The 21,165-nt window shown below is 37.4% G+C and overlaps 1 protein-coding gene across 1 annotated transcript in view; it reads left to right on the plus strand.

The window, feature by feature from the left end:
* Positions 1–21,165, plus strand: part of mad1l1 (mitotic arrest deficient 1 like 1) — a 46,552-nt gene that overhangs the window by 15,947 nt on the left and 9,440 nt on the right. The window contains exons 16-17 of the mRNA XM_007549669.2: positions 6,292–6,517; positions 7,884–8,077. Of these exons, the coding sequence (XP_007549731.1) occupies positions 6,292–6,517; positions 7,884–8,077 (420 nt within the window). The remainder of the gene's footprint in view (positions 1–6,291; positions 6,518–7,883; positions 8,078–21,165) is intronic.

Here is a 21,165-nt window from a genome sequence, read left to right on the forward strand (position 1 = left end):
TGATGTGGGAATAACTTTAGAACATGAGGTACGAGTCGATTTTACTTAACACTGCCCTAAAATGTGATAAAATATTATTGCTGACAGGTAGTGGGATCAATACTGCCGACACATTTAATTGATCTATTTTAATCTAACAAAATAATGTAATAACCTTTTGTCTTCGCCTGTGGTTGTTTTTATTTTGGGGATCCCCTCCTTGCTTCCCTGCCTCCACATATTGCTTATGTATGAGAGTTCATGTTTCATCTCAGGTTCTGTAACTCCCTCTGACTTAAACTGCACTAAGCTAAACCTGCCAAGGCACTTTAATGAAATCTGTGTGGCCGAGCGTGTTGACTCCATTTAGCCATGGAGTAAATAAAATCCACATGTCCCCAAGCATGACCGCTACCTTTAAGGCAGCAGCCGACTGACGGAAGGGGTGAATTTCTGAACGTTTCAAGGTTACTCAGTCAGTGGATCGGGTCAGTTCATAGGAGTTAATTTTTTTGACTCCCCCAGTGAGAGAGCTGCTCATCAGTCTGCGTGGAGAGATGAGGGACAGGCTGGAGAGGTGGTGGAGGGTGGAAATGAATGACTGAATGGGTCTGAGTGAGTGACATTCAGAAGTGAATGCCTCAAAAACCTCACAATGAGAACTTTTGTTACACCGACTGTCACAGATTGCTCTAACCTAACCCTAAATTGACTCCATCTTTATATCATTGTCAATTTCTCCATCTATCTTTGTCATGAAATATGTCATAAAATTGCTTTTATTCATTAAAATTGCTCTAAATTGACTAGGGAGTTCAGTAATTTGTCAAGGTACAAAGGCATTAAACCTTTCAGCATTAGCAAAAACCCACTTAAGCCATTAAATGTTCAGCAAAAAATGAAAAATTAAGGCAGCACAATGCCTAGTAAATACCTTGGTATTGTAATTGTCAAGCACTGTAGCTGAGAGTTTTTGTATTATTGGTCAGATAAGAATACCTGATAGCAATTGGAACCAAATTTGGTCATATTTTATTTTAAGAAACTTAAAGCCATGACCGTAAAACAATACGGGGGACTCTCTTCCCAGCTGCACCTTGAAGACCTTTAAACAATACGTAATGCAGACATTAAACCAAGAGGTGTCAAGAGATTCAAACTGTAATTCTATTTAAAATATACACGAACAGGCATTAAACTGGTTGCATCAATGTGCAAATTCTGAAACTGTTGTTTGATTAAACATTCTGTACCAGAATTTATTTATAAGCAGGATTTCCCCCAAAAAATCTGTTAATCCTGGTGGCAGGAGCGCAGGGGAAGTCTTTTTTTTTTTTATCACAAAAAGTGTGTTTTTGTGTTTAAAAATTGGTAAATGTCGCAAAAATTCAGAGCTGCACGAATGGGCATCATAATTTGGAAATAATAGTGTGTGAGGAGGGGCTTGCTAATCGACTCAGTGCAGGTCTTTGGTCGGCATCGACACATCTTGTTTCGTGGACAGACCGGTTGGGCTTGCTGATTTAGGATGGACAGGTGTGCGGTAATCATAGAGCTACTTCCCAGTGAAACGCTGGTAAACACTTTGTTAAAGGGTTAACAGAGGAGCCATATTGTGATGACTTCCTGGAGGCGGAGTTTCAGAAAAAGGAAGAGTTTCTTAAAGAAAAAGGCCCAATTTCAAGAAATTAAATTACAAAGTCAAAATTTCTTTTAAGTCAAATTTGATTATGTAGCATTTTTAACAACTGAAGTTAACATAGTTACTTGACTGTGCTATAAAATGCCCCTATAAAATCATCATATAATGAGGCACAAACATAAGAACTGGAACTATTTGAAGAGGCTTAAGTTAGATTGTTGTGGGATTTTTTTTGTTAAGTTTTAAAATTTGCATCTGCTGTGGATGCAGTTCTCAGAGCTGCATGACATTACTTTATAATATCTTAATAACACCATCAAACATTTGAGTTTACTTTTACAAAGACAAAAAGAGAATGAGTCAGTGGAAGGCTGCTTGCTATTGCTTTTTAAATAAATTAAAAAAGACTTTGCTGGAGCCTCACTTGCCACTCTGTGAGTATAATATGATCTGCCACTTTCCCATGCGTGGCCTCTGGGGGAACCCTTAAATGGATTATTGGAGGTGATAACTGTGGCTTGGAAACGACAAATACCAATCACGGTCAAAGTTCTTAAGTAGCCACCTGCAAACTCTGCCAAAAGATTGCACAGCTTTTTCACTGTGGGAGATTTTGAGCTTTCATGCCACATAAAAGATAAGGCAGTGCAGGAAATCTTTGATTAGGATTAGTTTTTGTCGACTGGCCAGCATATTCTCCAATAAATCTTGTAGGTAGTCAGAGGAAGCCTCCAAGCCCTGCACTCTCATTGACAAACATTCTGAAGAGGTCTGAAAAACTTATTTTTCAAAGGTCCAATATTGATTGTTGTAGATGTTTGTGTAAAACACACAAAAAGAGTTTTCTTCCCTTAAGAATGTGTGGAGAGAACATTAGTTCAGGTCAGCTCAGCAGACTAATCAGAAAATGTCTTTGTGCTCGTTGTGTGTTATAGTACTTGAACATGACAGAAGTCCATGTTTCTCCATTAAATGCATCCTGACACATTTTGTACTGGCTATTTAGGAAATCAGGTGACCCAGTTTATAAAAGCAGATTGATTAAAGAAAAAAAGAGAGACAGAAAAAGGGAAAAAAATAGAAGCTCAAGTAGTAGTAGGTTGCCTTTTCATTCCACTTTGTCCATTCTCCCCAGGGTTCTTAAAACAAGCTCTGTAAAGTTGGTCACATTTAGAGCCAGCCCAAGGCAAAAGCAAACTAAGCCCAAGGCAAAAGCAAACTAAGCAGCTTCTTAGTTTGCTAAGGTCTTCTGTGCTTAAATGCTTAAATTTTAACTCAGACCACAGATCTAGACTTTTCATGTTTGTTAAAAACGCACATTTTTTGTAACAGTGCCACCTAGTGGCCATATTTAGAAAACTGTCCTCTACTTGTTTATGATGTGTGATTTTTCCTCACTCAACTTTGAGATTTGATCAAATGTGAGGCAACATACAACACACTCCATAATCATATTCAGGCTGTGGCCTCAGGGTGCTGTCTGGAACATCTGCACCAAGTTTGGTGTAATTTAATCCAATGATTGTGCAGAGATAAACTTTTTGATCCCACAGTGTCCCTATCACCAAAATGTCCAAAAAAATCATTACACAGGGATGTTTAATTCTTTATTAAAATATATGTATTAATTTCTTATGTAATAATAAAATGTGATGAAGATGTGCACAACATATTTGATGTGTATTTATGATTCTGATAATGGCTCTGACTCAACAAATATAATGTTTATTGGCTTTTCAAGTGGTGACTGTATGTTGTTTTTATGACTTTTTATTTTTGTGTTTTTATCATGTACAGCACTTTGAATTGCCTTGTTGATGAAATTTACTACACAAATAGACTTGACTGATTGACAATTAACTTTTGTGCTAGTGATGCACAACAGCAAAGTGGTGCAGAATCATCCAAGGATTAAGACGATTCAAGGTTTTTGATTGTAGGATTTATAGTTTAAAAATTATTAGCTAAAACACATTGACTTTTGCTAATCCTTTGTCTGAGTAGTGGTTAGCTCTCTCTACCATATTAGATGTCTTCCATCATTTTCTGGTTCTTCAGCCCAATGTGTTTTAGCAGAAAGTAAAAATACTAATAAGGAAAAATTTGTACAATTACAAAGGGTTCCATGCTCTGCTTGGAGCAGTCAAATTGACTGGATTGCACTCAGTCGTTAAAGGTGATAAGCGTCTGTCTTCCACCACTTGGTGTTGCCGTTACAATTTAACCTAAGCCCATGCCCTGCCTGTCGATCAAGAATTGTACATTTCAGTCCTCACTTCTTCAAGATCAAGCAGTTTCCTGAAGCAGGCAAACAGGCCTGCCTTCCGTTGCCTGTTCTGCCCCCTCTGTGGGCTTGGAACCCTAATAATGTAGTAGGAAGGGTGATTGAGGGGGACGGGGTGAGTTGGCTCTGCCACACTTTGACAACCCCTGCTGCATATTATTTTTAAAAATACCCTATGAGAACCGTTTTGAGTTAGTCTGACTTTTTGACCACAGAAAGTTTCAGCAGCAAATGACAAAAAATCCATTAGTCTTGTTGACGTGGTAAATGCTCTCCTAATTACTTGTCACAAGACACAAAGGTCACCCCAACACTCGGTTTTTATTAATTACAGGCCATTCTGACTAAAAATATCTTGTAATGCACATTTCAGTTATTCCCCTGGGATGTTTTCTGTCTTGCATGTAGCTCTTAACACTGCAACACAGAAAGGGAGACCTTAAAGCTGAGCCATCCATTCAAGTTGCTGCGTTGGAGAGTTCTTCCTTCATGCTTTTCAGGCACAACCCCAATCTTCTCTTACTTATCCATTAACTCGCCTAAAGCTCAAGTCTCCATGGCAAATCCTGGCAGAGATTCTAATGAATCCATTTGGTCAAAATAGGTCTATCGCAACAAATAAATGATGAATTAAAATGAGGTTGATAATTGCCTGTTTTCGTCGTGTTTGTTCTCTTTCTACCAAGAAAACTGGATGACAAAAGTTTCACTCTGATGCATAATCTGACTCTTCCTCTTCTCACATTCTTGGAGTAATTAGCTCAACATATGGGTAGCGATAAATGACAGCAACAAGTGTCAGTATCCCGCCCAACTCAAGGGATGCCATAGCAACAACAGCGACAAAAGTTTGACATTTTTCAACTTGCTTGTATTGTGTTGCTAGCTCGTCTACATGTTTGAGCACATTCCACAGTCACTGAGGTGTTTAATCAACACACAAAATACGTAAAGGTCAGCTCAAAAGATGGTTTTCCTAATTGCCAGAGATGTCCTTTAGTCTCATTAAAAAGCCAACGTTTCTAAAAATGCTGCAAACATTTGACACCCAGTAGTATGGCTGCATCTTTTCACAAAAATTCTAACCACCAGTTTTACTTATTTCCCTTGTCTGATTAATATGTTTATTTGCAGAGACTCATAATCAATTTTATATGTGTTTGTTTGGTTTATATATTCTGAATATTTAAAATGTCTTCCAGTTCCACTGTTATTTTTTAATTTTTTTTAAATTATCTTGATCTTTGAGATTGTGTACTTGCATTATGATTCAATTTTTATGCTAAGTAAAATTTGTTAAAGTGACAGGCTTATGTGAAAATGTGTTTTTTTTCTGTTTTGGATGACACAACCTCTGAATTTTTGAGACTTTGGTACCTATTGGGATTCAGAGCTCATTTGTTGAAATGCTAATTTTCATATAAGACTAGCAGAAATCCTATGCAGAAAGTTTTCACATGGTGATATTTTTCATTTGTTTATTTTTGTTCATTTGGAGAGTTGCGGCTCATAGCTAATGGAAACATCTAATTAAGTTTATTTTACGAACAAATATTTAAAGAAACAAGCAACATGGCGCCGGATAAAGGGGGGAAAGTAATCGTTAAATAAACAGAGTTCTGAAACTCGCTGCATGTGGAACTGAAACGTGTTTCTGGATTGTGACGTCTTTTCTTTTCTCTGGTTTCTTTATGATCGAAGTGAGGACTGTAGACCTGTTATCTTCAAGATGTGTAATTATTCTCATGTCCTGCTGCTCTCTTTCTGCTGCCAAAGAATCTGTCCGTGTGTTGTATATGAAATGACATTGTAACAAGTGTAGAATTTTCTATTCTTGTCTTGTAGATTCAAATGTTGTGGTGACAATTTTAATTGGCCGTGTGTTCCTTCCTTTAGACATGCAACTTATTGGCTTGTTATATGCATTATTATTGTTATGGGTTTCAAACACAGATGGTATGTTAACCAGCTCTGGATTTCCCCTAAAACTCAGATGCCTGCCGGTTTAGATGAGATAGATTATAGATTTATAGATTGATTGATCTTTCCCTCCCTCTGGGATTTTCCTTCAGGGAAATTGTCTTTATCTCTTATTATTTAATGAAGCTGAATTCAAACACAAACTTTAGCATTTTAAAACCTTTGAAGCTGCTATTTAAAGCATTGGGTACTTTCTATGACTTCATCTTGTGTATTATGCAAAAAAAAGAAGAAAATTACTATTTTATCAGAAACTGATGGTTTCGTGACTAAGTTTTTAAAAATCATCTGCAAGCTTTTATTCAAATGTTGTTAAGCTTCTTCACTCTTATCAGGACTAGTCTGTCTAGTTAACAGTCCTGATTATTGAAGGACTCAGATATTATCTGTTCTCTGCTTGGTCCAGGGAGACTATGATCCCGTCAAAACCCGCGTCATCCACCTGACGCTGAACCCAACTGCCGAGGCCAAGCAGCAGCGTCGGCAGGAAGCGGAGGCGGTCCAAGAGGAACTGACGCGTCTGAGGGAACTCGTACGCTCCTTCCAGGAAGGAGGCGTGGCCTCACAAGACGACTCCAACATCCATACTCCTGGCTTTAGCATCAACTTACCCCCATCCAAGGAAATGCTGGGTAAGATTCCCAATATGGAAACACGTCATTGATTAGTACTGAATTGGATCTTGATGAAAGCATGGGAAAATAATTGTTTGTAGAACTCAAACAGTTTTATTTCTTGCTAGTTTAATACAGATTTGTAAATAAGATTGAAGTTAATAAAAAAGAATAAATGTTGAGTCTCACAGCTGCAGCAAAAAGTCTTTATGGGCTAACGGTGGAGAAACGACCCGACCTCACAGGAAAACTGTTTATCTGATTTAGCTTTGCTAACTAGCCTTAGCATTCGTGGTAGGAGGAGCTGTGTCAAAGCAGAGAGCAAAGGGGAGAGTGTGAGCAGCAAATATACGAGCCTGATTAGCAGCACTGAGACACTCCTCTTGGCTCTGATTGGTTGTTTCTGACCAGCAGTGGTACATTTGTGCAGATGGCAGTAAAACCACTGGGAGGAGATGGAAGAGCTTGATTTCTTCACATGTTGTCTGTCTGCCTCAGTTTAACAAATATGTAAAAAAAGAAGTTTTTATAAAATTAAGCTACTGCAGCTTTTAGTATTCTTTTGATTACTCCAAGAGAAATGTTGTAATAAGCAAGAAATTAATTAATCCTATGGTAAATTAAAATGAACTCAATGATTTCCATTCTGATGATTAATAATTTTTGAAAAGCAATTTTGTTTACAGATACTTTATCAGTTGTGTGTGTGTGTGTGTGTGTGTGTGTGTGTGTGTGTGTGTGTGTGTGTGTCTCTCTTTTTATTTATTGTTTTTGGATTGTTTTATTTCGGAAACTTAAAATATCTTCCAGTTCCAGTGTTAATTATTTTCTTAACCAAATTAAAGTTTATGTATCTTTGAGATGGCAAACTTGGGTTGTTATGCAATTTATCATATGTGCTTGAAAATGTTCTCAAAACAACAATAGTGTCGTTTATCACAATAACTACTGGAACAATTTATCAAACAGTTAGATTTGCTATGGTGTCGGGCCTGGTTACAACTAGTTTACTGTCATAGCCAGACAGTAAGCTGGCAGAATTCACTCAGCCTACAGCAACATGGCTATTTACTGTAGAAATAAACTGCATTTGTTGGAATTTTTGCTAGACAAGTTGAAGTGATACCTGGTCCTGTTTCTACTGTGATGAGCATCCAGCTGTGATTTTATTTTATGTTGTAGAAGTAAAAGTGAGCAGCTGTACTTCTATGGAGACATTGCATTTGTTTTGTTTGAGATCTGTCCATCAGTGCTGCGTCAGTGTAGTGAGAATAGGTGGAGAATGCTCAATGTTTACAAAGATGATGTCTTGCAAAGACGGCTGAAATTCATATGTAAAACGTATTCAGTGCAGGCGTATATTAATTATTATATTTTGCTCTAGATTTACGTAAGCAGATGGAGAGCTCCGAGCTGAGGAACCAGAGGCTGAAGGAGGTGTTTCAGAAGAAGATCCAGGAGTTCCGCACCGTCTGCTACGTCCTGACTGGTTACCAGATAGACATAACCACCGAGAACCAGTACAGGCTCACCTCCGTCTACGCAGAGCACATGCAGGACTCGCTGCTCTTCAAAAAGGTATGCAAAATTACAGGGAGGACTCGATCCATACTGGAGGAAACACTAGTAATGTCGACTGCCATCAACATTATTAGATCAAAAGTACAATTGAAAAGGATTTCACTGGTGCAACATTCATAGACTACTACTGGGACTAGTAGGCAGAAGAAAGGCTTTAGCTTCTCCAGCTCTCACTGTGAGCAAGGAAGGTTGGTGGAATCAACTAACTCACACACTCTTTGGTTACCTAGCAACAAAAAAGTTGTGGAGTGAAAACTGTGGATGAATAAGGAAAAGTAAATCCAAAGGTTTGGCAGTACTTAAGTAGATTTAATCATGGATACTTTTGACTTTAAGTCTACTACATTTAGACATTAAGTTGTGCTTTGTATAATCTCTTGTGTTACTTCTTACATTTGTTTTTCTTACATCTTTTTTAACAGGCTTATTAGTTTTAAAGTAATCAATGACGTAAACAACTTAAGCTTTGGGTCATAATATAACCCAGAGTTCTCTGCCGGTTATCTTGTAAAGTTCTAAACTGAACTCTAAATGTAGAGTTCGGTATTGATTGATCTCTACATTTTATAAATATAGAGTTGATACTTGTCTCATTGAGCTAAGAACATAAGTGGAAGAATTATGTGTGAGTGATACAGAGGCTGGCAGAGTGTTAGGTCATGGACATGGGGCTTTAATCTCTCTCTTGCTCCCTGTATGCTTGAGTAGGTTCAATTCTAACTGTATGTGATTGTCCCTTATCTGTTGAGCAAATCCTTTACTTAAGTACCTCTAGTGAGAGGGGAAAAATATGTTGTCCTTCCTCTACTCATTCATGCTTTTTTCTTTTTTTCTTTTCATCCGTCCATTCAGTGGTGGGTACATTCATCCCATTTATCTCTGTTTTTGTTCGTCTCCCTCTTTCTCTGCTGCTCTGCTCTGATCTGAGCTTGTAGCAGTGGGTAATCACTGTGCTGTTGCTTGCTGGTGTGATGATGGGTGTCCTGCAGCTAAGACAAATCCAAACTGTGGGGAAATCATTTCCGGCAAGTTAGGGAGCAGGTTTAATATCTTTGTAGCTAATTAATGCCTTGCTCAAGGACAAATTTGAGATCCGACAGGGTAAAATGTGACATAAAATTATAAACGAGGGGAATGAGAATGTGTGAGAATAGGTGTGTTGTTATTACAGCTGCTGGTGTGCCCAGCTCGCCCACCTGAGACCCTGCTGGAGGAGACAGTTTACTGCCAATATTTGTTGACCTCATATATTCATCTAAAAATCTAAAAACACACACACACACAATGTGTACACCCTCTTGGTGTACATTTTCCTGCTTAAGTGATCACATGTTTGCCTCAGTCTTTTTGATACCAACCTCGTTGCATCTCAAAGTTCATCCATTCACATGCACAGAGCAGGATGTGCACAGGGTTGTAAAAAGGTATTAATAGGTGATGGATGAAATTAGCAAAAAATTAAGACCAAGGTTATAACTGACTAATACTAACGAAATAACAAAAACTGAAATAAATAAAAATGGTAATTAATGGGTGAGAAACTACAAGTAACGGGACTATATTGTGCGCTTATGAAATTAACTAAAACATACTGAAATCATAGATATAATATCCTTACGCTTTTGTGTTTACGGATCTATTTATTAGCTTTTTGAACTGATCTAACCATAATGAAAAAACCCCACACTATCCTGATTAAGACTTAAAGCAATAAATATCATCTGACAAGGTATTCATTTTTTGAACAACGACTTAGCAATATGTTGTTTTTCCATTTGTATTAGGTACAGGTCTATCTTCTAAAAAAATCCAGTGTTTGCACATAAAATCTGTCTGAATTTTATGTTCTAGTCAGACCTGAGCCATACTTTAACTGCTTTAAGTGGGTCGCTATGCACCGGTGCGCAGTAACAGAACTTTAAAATTTTCCCCCTCAGTGTACTGGAACAATTTTCCTTCACTCTGTCGGAAAATACCTTTTCCGATATTGTAATAAGTGTTGGATCAGTCTGTGTTTCCCCTTCAGTATGTAGGTACCACTTCTCCTGTGTCGTCATTCTATGATCTACCGACCACCTGGTTACAATCCAGCAGCGTTAAATGCAAACAAAATGGCATTTTGAACAGGAAGCATAGAAGCCTCTACAAATGGGATTCTACCGTTAATCACCACACCAATAGAGTTGCCAGATAACTTTGCTAATATTCCCCTTTCAGCAGAGGCAACCAAATCTCCCTTCTATGATATACAAGATGTTTAACTGGCCACAGTCGCTCTCCTCTACTCGTCGTTTGTTAATGAATTCATCGCTGTGTGACACAGCGGTTACATCTTGTCAATCAACAAACATGTTGATTGACATATTTCACCAACCTTCAGTCAAACTATTTTTCAGCCCTCAAAGCATTGCTACGGTTTGTGAATAACTGAAATTGTTAGCGGAGATTCTTGTCTGGTCATGCCCTGCCTTCTCTCAGCATGACTGAGGTCTGCCTCATTACACAATGGTTAGAAGAATTTCTGTTTCAGTCTTTGTCATGGCTTTAGGTGTTGTTGCAACACTTTTCCTGCCTTTCATCATTAAAACTCTACAACTCCAGCAGCTGACACTGTATGAAAGTTTGAAGAAATAATGTGATTATAACTTCTGCAACTTAAATGCCAAAGCATAACTTTGTATGGACTTACTGCTAGTAAAAGTGATCATGTACAGGGTGCACCCCTCACTTCTTTTCAAAAGACAACAAGTGTCTCTTTTGAGCACCTGAAGCTGATAGAAAGAAGTACTGGAGCTAAACTAAAGTGTTATTGATTTGGCTTGTTTTATGCACACACCTCCTGATCTTATACCTGATCTTACCTTCAATTGAATTTAATCAGATATGGTTGTTGTTGTTTTTTTTTTGTTTGTTTGTTTGTTTCAAAAAGGACCAAATCAAGAGTTATGGTCAAACAAAAACCACAGCATTCATAAAAGTCATTCTTTCATAAATTCCAATTGACTACTGGCTTAAAGACGTAATATTCAGACTCTGAATATTACTGATGAAAATTTAAGGCTTTCGTTGTCTCAATTGACATCAGTTGTAGACTGTTGCCTCAATTTTTTTTTCATGCATGTTTGAAAAAAATAAAATCCTTTAATCTTCTATGCAACCAATCCTCCTCAGAGCTGCTTCTGCCTCACACACCAGCCCTCCCCTACCACTGCCCTACTCAGCTCCTTCAGACTAGCCAGCAACAATTAGCAAACACCTGATTAAACTCTACATCTACTGAGCTCATTGTAGGGACTATTTCTCAGTGCAAAACTGGTAAAAACATTGCTAAAGGGCTAATAGAGGAGCCATGTTGTGATGACTTCCTGAAGGTGGAGTCCCAGTAAGAGCAGAAGTTTCTTAAAGAGATAGAGGCCCAATTTAAATTAAGTCAAATTCTTTTAAGTCATATTTGATATATAACCTTTTTTTATAACAACTGAAGGTAACGGTTATTTAATTGTGCTATAAAATGTGCTTGGAAAATACATACTTTTCATTAAATACCCTTCAATGAAAGTGGAGTTTTGCTGTAACTGACATGCAAACGTCTCTGGGGTTGACAGTTAAGATACTTTAAGCTTCTTTCCCATGCCTTCCTGTTGAGTGAAAGTCACTGACCTGACGTGTGGTACATTATCAAGTTTAAAGTGAATGAACAAGCATGCTAGATTGCAAGGTGGGACCAGGTGGTACACATTTACCAGACAACTAGATCTGTAATGTCAGCAGTGCTCTCTTCACAGCTGTCCAACATGGAATGTGGAGTTTATGGGTTTCATACCTGTTGTAAAACTGAAGATACGGTTAGCGCTGCTCTAATGCTGATTGGCTACGCACAGTGGAAGGTCCTTGAGAGCATTTTGATTAACATTGCATCATGAATTATATGGACACTGCTGTGCTAGAAGACATCCTTTTTTGCCATCCCAGGGGAGAAACCTTCATGGCTGGTACTCTCAATCAGCTGTCAATCAGCCCAACACTCAGGAGCCATAAACATGAAATGCCTCAAAATTTGACTGACAGTTGCAGTCCTCAGAGACTGAATGCTAAATACTCAACAACACAAGTTAACTTTAACATTAGATGAAATGAAGCACTGGTATCAGAAGACGGAAAAAATAAATGGATGAATAAATGAGGTTTTACAAACCTCAGACTCTGACTTCATTTGAACAAGCGGCAAGGACATAGTGACAAGAAAATTCCCTTGTACTTTAGATATTTCAAATATTTAGACTTATTTCAACTCCATGCTTTGGACTCACAAAGAATCAGATAATGTTGATACCTGAGTGCTCTTTCTTTTGATCAATTTTACAAACTTAGTGTGAAGCCTGACTGTGATTTTTTGAACAGCTAATCTTTGAAGGGTTTTGAAAGATGAAATATTACGAGTGTCAGAGTTGACTGTCTTTGCAGTATTTTTTTTTATAAATTTGAATTGGTTTGATTCAAAAGCTGGGTAGCTGTACGTAGTTTATCAAAAGCTCTGCTTGTTAATGACAGATTGGTGTTACACTAAGCAAATTATAATATCCCACTTTTAAAGAAAGTGGAAGATGATCTTGCCATATGGAAAGTCATACCCATGGGAAGGGTTGCTTCAATAAAAAGCTCTGTTTCCATGACAAATGTGTGTAAAGCTTTCCACTAAAGTAAAAAAAAAACAACAAAAAAAACATAATTTCCCAGTTGCTGTCTTTTTGTTGAACAAAAACATGCAATTGAAATCACGCATGAATAAGCTTGTTTACGTGATATTTCATTAAAAACATGCCTCGTCATCGTCCTCTTACCACTTCCTATCGTCTTCGGCTTTTCTGCCGGTGGTAACATCCGTTTATTTATAACGTGACTCATGATGCGAAAGAAGGGTTTTCATTGTAGTTTTGTGAAATGCATTAATTTTGATGCATCCAAAAAAAAAAGACCACACCAGTTCCAAAACTTTAATAACAAAACAAGATTTTTCTAACTTGACTTGTTTTAATTAAGAAAGTTTGTTTTCAAAACGTCAAATTCCATAATTTTATGGTGAATGGAAAGGCAGCCAGTGATGGTTTTGCCAAGAATCAATTACTTGTTCTCAGTGATCCCAAGCAAACTGTCATCTGGCTGGTTTAGAATATCTCTCTCTACATTTCTGTGGAAAGATAAACCCTGCATGTTAGCTTAAAAACACAGCAGAAGACCAAATGTAGAGGATAAGATCTGCTTAACTTTCATTTTCACTTCTTGGCTGACAGGTTACGGTACATTATAGAATGGTTAAAACATACCCCGCTAGAAGAGTCCCGGCTAGATGTAGAACAGACACTGTGCAATAACATAAAGATTTTGGATCTACCATTCATTAGCTCAAACATAAAATGACATGTATGGTCTAAAATAATTGATATCAGCTTTTCTGTGGCAGCATGGTGGGAGTTTCTAAAAATGACAGTCTTCTTTAATCCCATGCAGAGGTAGACCCAGATCAGATCAAGAGTCAAGAGTTACTCGATTGCACTATAAAATGGCACTACGTACCTGGAAAATACACAGTACTGCCCCTTTAAAAAGTTTGCTCAAACTGTTTGTGTATGATCCTTACTTGCTTGTGCCTTTATGTGCATTTTTAGCCTCCCGCACTGGATGATGGGGCTGATTAGCACCACTGATTAGGTATTTCTGGGGTGCTAATAATCTGCGGGATAAATGCCTTAGATGTGTGAGGGGGGGAAAAATGTGCGAATTATTTTAACATTTTTTTCTTACTCAACTGAGGGAAAATCATGGCTTGTATGTTACTATTTGTTAATTAAACGTCCCAATTAAGACATGATTTAAAATCCATCAAAGCTTTGAGAGATTAGTTGTATAATGTACTTAGTTACATAGAGCTTAGGATAATGTTGCCTAAAGAAAAACACTTTATTTTAAATCTGTAGGTATGTGATCTTTTTTTATGTTCAGTTCATGCATTTCATTGATTTGTGGGGTTTACCTGCATTAGCGATGTGTGGCGCCACATAATATGATATGACGTCATTACTTTGGCAGACTTTCACACCTCCAAAGCAGAGGAGGTGTGCTTTGGAGTATCAGACATCTACTACTGTCTGATACAGTAGTAGATGTATCAGACATCTACTACTGTACATCTACTACTGTACATGTCTGATACAGTAGTAGCAACAGTGGCACTGAAGCTAAGCTAATTCGAAGCTAGTTGCCCCTTATCACATCGGACAGGGTTGAGGGGGAAGTAAAACATGAAGGGTTTCCAAAATCTAAAGTGCAGCAACATAAAATGTGTTTTAACTTGGTTATGTCATAGAATGTATCAGAGAGGTGATGTTAATTATAAATTGGATCAAATCAAGAGTCAAACAGTGACAACAGAAGGTGTCACAATACACCTTATCCAATCCCCAGTGGTTTTGTAACAACAGAAAGACAGGCAGAGTATCAGACTTCTACTGATTAGGAGGGAGCTTAGTGTTTAAAGACAAACCAGAGGATCAACCAAAATAAAGAAAACTTGTATGATACAGAAAATTGTACTTTAGTTAAGACATGTTTTTAGATGAACAATCCTTAAATTTTACTTCCTGTGAGCTGCCGAATCAGACTGTCCTTGGCTCAAACACTTCTGCGTTTAACGATCAAATTAAACAAACAGATATATAGACATGTGCAGTCTATAGCAGCTACTGGAAACTTTTCAAACATTCTCCACAGAGAGATTTTTTTTTCATACCTCCCTTTACTTTTCCTCACTCTTCTTTCACTTCATCGACCCTTCCTCTCCAGCGTTCCCCTGAAATGAAAGGAAAAGATATAATCTCAAGGCCAACTCATTAAAACCTACTTCCAATTAACTGTAAAGTCTATCACCTGAGGGAAGGTTGAGGAAATGGAAAAACAGGTATTGAGTTTGAGCAGATATGTGTTGGTGTAGCCAACTGTTTATAAGGCGTCAAGTAGTTTGTGAAAAACTTTGAAGGGAGACAACAATTAATAAGGGGCAGTTTATGAACAAGGTCTTCCTTTAATGACTTGTCTCAATTTCAGCTGCCACTGTGGAGTGAATAAGAGTGTGAGTTCCTATAAGATCCATTATCTTCATTTTGATACCAGTCATTGTTGGAGGGAAACAAGCCAGCCACCTAAAACTGATGTATTGTGCATCCTACTGTATCCTACTGATGAGAAGTTCTTTCTGGCTCTTTCTTTCTCTGCCTTGACTGTTAAGATTTAACTAGACCATTGGTACATTTTCTACAGCTGTCCACAAGCATGTTACTTTTGAACGGCTTATGATTTGACTGTAAAATAACGTGACAGACTCATCTAAAGGGAATGACAGAGGACTCTTCTTGCTTTTATTCCTAAGGGACAGAACATCTAAAATGACGAGTAGGAAGGCAGAAAGAGACAAATTAGAGCTGTGAGAGACAGATAGACAGAGTCGGCACAATATATTGCCGAAATATTTATGAAAAACTTAAGTCTTTCAGGGACTGGGCTTCACTTTGCTCATTGAAACAAAGCACTCATTTCTGTATTGCTTATTGCCATGAAAGTAAACATAAGCAATAAACACAAAGTCTAATGGGAATACAAGACTGAATACATGAACTGTGTTTTTTTTTGTTTGTTTGTTTAATAGTGGAAATGAAACCTTCAGAGAGAAACCCAGGAGTTTAAAATCCCAGTGACAGAAGGGAATGTTAACTCTGATTTCTCCTGACAGTCTTCTGTCCTCCTTGCCCCCTGGGGAGGTGGTGTGCTTGTAGCTGTGTGTGTGTGTGTGTGTGCGCGCGTGCGTGCGTGCGTGCGTGCGTGCGGGTGTGTGGGTGCACGCATGTTTGTCACTGTGTATGCCTGTTTGCGTGCCGGCTCCGGTTGGGTCCCACTGACTCTTTGGGTCAGTGTCTAGAGCATATGTCCTTTGTCTGGTTGGTAACGTGATACATAGCAGCAGAAATCCAGCTGATGTCCCCAGCCACAGAATGACAGCCCCCATGTACGTTTGTAGTTTGTTCAATAATTGATATGGAATGAATGTTAGTGATGAATATTTGCTGTGTTGGGTCTGTAGCAGCGGTACAAACATAATATGAGATGAAAATTACCAAGTCAGGGCACCACTCTTGAGAAAATAGGCAAAACAAATTCAGTCTGTTGTCTCAAGAAGATATTTGTAAGAATGGATAAAAATGGTGATACTTGTGAGATCCACTAGAAATCTTGTCACATTCATACTTTAGCTGAAGACATTTACCACCGTTCACTTTAATCTTATCTACTACTTGTCAGAGTGGCTCTCTTCTTTACAGATCCACGCTCTACTCCTCTTCCTCAGGTGCATCCTCAGTAGTTTTTACTTTGGTGAAAGAAAATTCCTAATTGGTTAAATTGCTCACATGACCTCTGTGTTTCCTGAGCTGGCATCTAAACTTTTTTCCAGTGCTATAATTTGTTGCCTCTTTCCTCATCTTTTTGGGTCAAATATGTGTAACATTAAACCTTCTGGGTGCCCCCATTCTTCTCTCGTTCCTCTATTCTTTCTTTTTTTCTCTTTCTATTTTTCATCTCTTTCCAGAATATCTGATTCTGCAGTAAATTGGATTGTTTTCAGAAGCTTCTTAATTGGCAACAAAAATACAAATAATAACTGGATAAAGTAATTAATGTGGAAAATGTTGCATTCAAAAAATAAATAACAAGAACTTTCTAAATAGTAAGTAAAGAAAATGGGAAAAATGAGAAAAAATAATTTAGGAAAAGTAAACCAATATAACTATTAGTTTGAGAAAAAGGAGGGATTAAATAACAGTTATGGTGTTAAATTAAAACTGTTGAAATAGATAAATTTTACTTTGTCACATTGGATAATCAAATAAGTTTGAAATGTTTTTACTTTTTGGATGTAATTTTTGCCACAATTATTACTTTATCCAGCCAATTATTTTATTTTTATAGTTCTTGCCAAATGTGGCATGATCAGTATTCCATACATTCATCTTAACACTGGATCTGCATATCTTGAGTAGGTTTAACGTGACATGACAGTCGTTCATGATTTTTGTTGGTTTAACCTTGAATGACTGAATGTAACGTTGGAGTCCAACATCTCTAAATACACATTGAAACTTTAAACTGCTGCAAAGGAACACCTGGAACTGAGGTTTCACTTCAGTCGGCTCAAAACTGGACTCCGAGGATTACTATTGGACAATAGCAGATTGGAAAAACATTCACTAGTTCAATGGACATTAATTAAGCTGCAAGAATCAGACAATAAGGACACATTTTGGGGTAAATAATGTGAGAGTATAAATCTATTCTCCCTTTTAGGATTCAAGGGAGGATATTGCACCGTCACACACAACATGCCTAGTGTTTTTCATTTTGAAGAGTTAAAAGGGAAAAGGTGACAGTGTGTCACTACATAGTTACAGTCCAGTGTCGCAGGAAGTCACTGATTACAACATAAACTTTTTGTAACACATTTGCTAACTGAAAGTTATAAAGAATACAAACAAAAATGTGTCCTAAAATTAAGTTATGTGAATTGTTAGAGGACCGGGCAATTTCTGGTTAAAAACAACCATTTCTTATGTTTTTCTCTCTTTTTTGATCACTTTAATATTGCACTCAAATTAAAGTTAAATTTTTTCTAAGAATTTCAGTGTCAGATTAAGATGCTATGATGAAAAGTCTGTCAGACTGCTTGCTGCAACTGCTCACATGTTTTATGTATTTATGCCACTAAGAATCAGGTTAATCAGTTGCTCATTTTAATTGTCTATTATACCACTGACAAAATAATTTGTACTCATCAGTTACTTGTTGCTCATACATAAGAGAGGCACTTTAAGTTTAATGAACAAACGGCTGATTAGAATATAAATATGGATGTTTTGCCTTTGGTGCCGTTTTCGTCTTCGGTACTCTGACATCCTGCTTTTAAATACAAAAACAAAAAAAAAGCCAGAACCTGCATTGAATTGGAAAAATATTAACCTGCATATCAGATGTTTATTTGTTATTCCTCCACCACCAATTAGCATGTATGTTGTGCAGTTGAACTGTGCGTGGGTAAAGAGGATGCTCTTTGTGAGACAGGCGTAGAGGTGAGTACTGCAAATGGACTGACGGGACTAAAGAGAGTTGAAGGTTAGAGTGCAGTCATTACCATTGGACTACGGTAAAATGATGTGGCTAGAAATCTGTGCAGTAAATGACATTGATCGTAAGAGGCAAAGAGAAAAAAAATCTTGTCTTTAATTAGCATTAGAGCTCAGATGATCTCTGACTTTCATCATCTCAATAAACTATCTGTCACATCCATGGTGTGACATCTTAACATTATAGTCTGATGAAACAATGGTGAAAGACTTCAGGCATAAAGAAAATTGAAGATCTTGTGCTTTTCTGGAGTGATGCAGTTAGTTATTATCTAACTTATTTAGCATAATGCAATTGTTTGGAACTCCATAAAGAGGGGAAGAAAATAAAAATAATGGTATCCACTGTTTGCTAATAAGAGAAACATCTTAAGCAGACGAGTTTAATTTTTGAAGGCTTGTGTAAATTTCCACTTGAAATGAATAGAAAAACTGCAATTAGGAGTACTACAGCAAATGTTTTAATGAAATTGGTAATTAAAATTAATTATCTGATGGGACTCCTTGGATTCAGCATAATTTGAAATGAAACTTCAAGGAGTTGAGTGTAGGTTAAACAAAATAACAGAGGCCTGCCCAAATGAAGTTGTTTGTTTAACTTAGAATAATTTTACATCGCCACTGATTGTGAAATCTACTGTCAAAACTCCTCCAAATGCGACTCCTTGGCTTGTGAAACTGTCATAGTAATAAAATCTGAGTGCTCCTACTTACATGCAGTTGTTTAAAACTTATTTTCCAGCAATACAATAACCCGAAGTATACAGCTTGCGATACACGGAAATAGTTTGAAGACAACAAATTTTGAGTGGCCTTGAGTGGCCCAGTCAAAGCCCAGACCTCAGTCCAATAGACAATTTGTGACTGGATTTGACTTAGTCACACAGACTACATGCTGTGATTACAGCCAAATGGGCATCTATCAAATACTGACGTAATGCAAAAACTTATTTTATGATACTTTTTTTAAAATTATTATTATTTTATCATTATTTAATAGTAATTAGTTTTCACCTTGGCTTTTAAGGATTATTTTTTGTTAAAAAAAGCCAAATTTTATCGATCATGATTGGTTTTCAAAGGAGTAGTATTATGTAGAATCAACTTTTTTGAGCTTTACATCATGTTATAATGTCATTCACTCATCAAATATTTTATTTATTTTTTTATGTAATGTAGAGAAATCCTTTTATCTCCATGGCAACTACTCAGCTGTGCAAAATTCCTGAATGGAGCCAGCTCCGCCTTCAAGGACGAAGCTCTGCAGTTTCCAAACTACAGCGCTTCTGCCTGACAGATCAGCCATCCCCTGCGATTCTCCACACTCAGCTCCTTCAGACTAGCCAGCAGCATTTAGTGAACACCTGATGGAAACCGCACATGTTTCAGCAGATGTGGAACTGCAGATCTGCTGAGCTCATTTTATGAGCTACTCCTCAGTAAAACCCTGGTAAAAAAAGCTGTATTATACTTACATCATAATACCCCTTTAAGTTATGTTGTCTCGTCTTTCTTATTTTAAAGCCAGCTCTTAACTGGCTTCAAGAACTAGACTGCGGTTTGCTTTTCCACAGTCCGTCCGTCCGTCCGTCCATCAATTAATTAATTAATTAATTCATTCATTCATTCATTCATTCATTCATTCATTCATTCATTCATTCATTTTCTTTACACTCCTGTCCCTAGTGGGGTCGGGAGGGTTGCTGGTGCCTATCTCCAGCTGACATTCTGGGCGAGAGGCGGGGTCACCCTGGACAGGTCGCCAGTCTGTCGCAGGGCAACACAGAGACAGACAGGACAAACAACCACGCTTTTCCACAGTCTAAGAGAGTATTTAGATCCATTTCATTATCTCACAATAATCTCATCCTGCAATAAAACTGTTTTATTGCAGTTTTATTGCATTAAAACTGCAATAAAACAAGTTTTAATGCAGAATAAAACTTGTTTTACTGTGATTATTATGAATAATCACAGTAAAAACACATTTTACTGCCCCTTTAAAAGCAGTAAAAAGGGTGAAACATTCAAGGAGGTGAATACTACTTAGTATCAATGTATCTAAGCATAAATTTAGTCGTACTTTTGCCGTGTTATGGTCATAATCCATGCTGCAGTAGATATTTTCACTGGGTTCCCGTAATCCATTTTCTCTGCGTCACACTGATTTGATTCCTGACATTTTTTTTAGGTTGCTGGTTACCGCTTGGAATATTCCAATGCCACATTTCCTCGTTTAACAGCAATTGCATTTCCATAAAATGAATGAATGATGTTGGTTATGACATTTTTTGTAATTGCCCATAGATTATGTTGGCTCTGATGATTCGATGGATGTGTCAATCATCCAGATCGGCCAATGGGTTCCTGAGACTCTGTCATTTACAGAGTTGGACTGGAGAACTGAAAGCTTTGACGCAATGAGGTCAGAACACGTGGAGTGTTTTTTCCACTGTACTTTGACTTTTACCACAAATACATTTGTCATTCGTCATTCGGGAGGAAAAAGAATCCTAAGAAATTTTAACAATGTGCTAAATTGTGCCAAAATAGCTAACTTGGAAAAAAAAACAATTATTCTTTTTTTGGGAGAATGTCTTTTCTCTCCATTTTCCCCCCACTTTGTGTCATTTTAATTTACTGTCACTTAATAAGAGAAGTGTGGATTTTTAAACCTCTGGAGTATTCTCTGGAGTCTTGCAGTCATTTTGATACCACATCAATTCAAATAAATATTGTCATTTTTGAGCAGAAGTCCGCATGGGGCTAAAGATTCTCCTGTTAAAATCCAACCATTTAAAGGTATTCTTACTTAGAGAGCTATTTAGAGGAAACAATGAAAGCCACATTTCTTAAGATAGA

The sequence above is a fragment of the Poecilia formosa genome, unplaced genomic scaffold (assembly GCF_000485575.1).
Source record: "Poecilia formosa unplaced genomic scaffold, Poecilia_formosa-5.1.2 Scaffold32, whole genome shotgun sequence".
NCBI lineage: Eukaryota > Metazoa > Chordata > Actinopteri > Cyprinodontiformes > Poeciliidae > Poecilia > Poecilia formosa.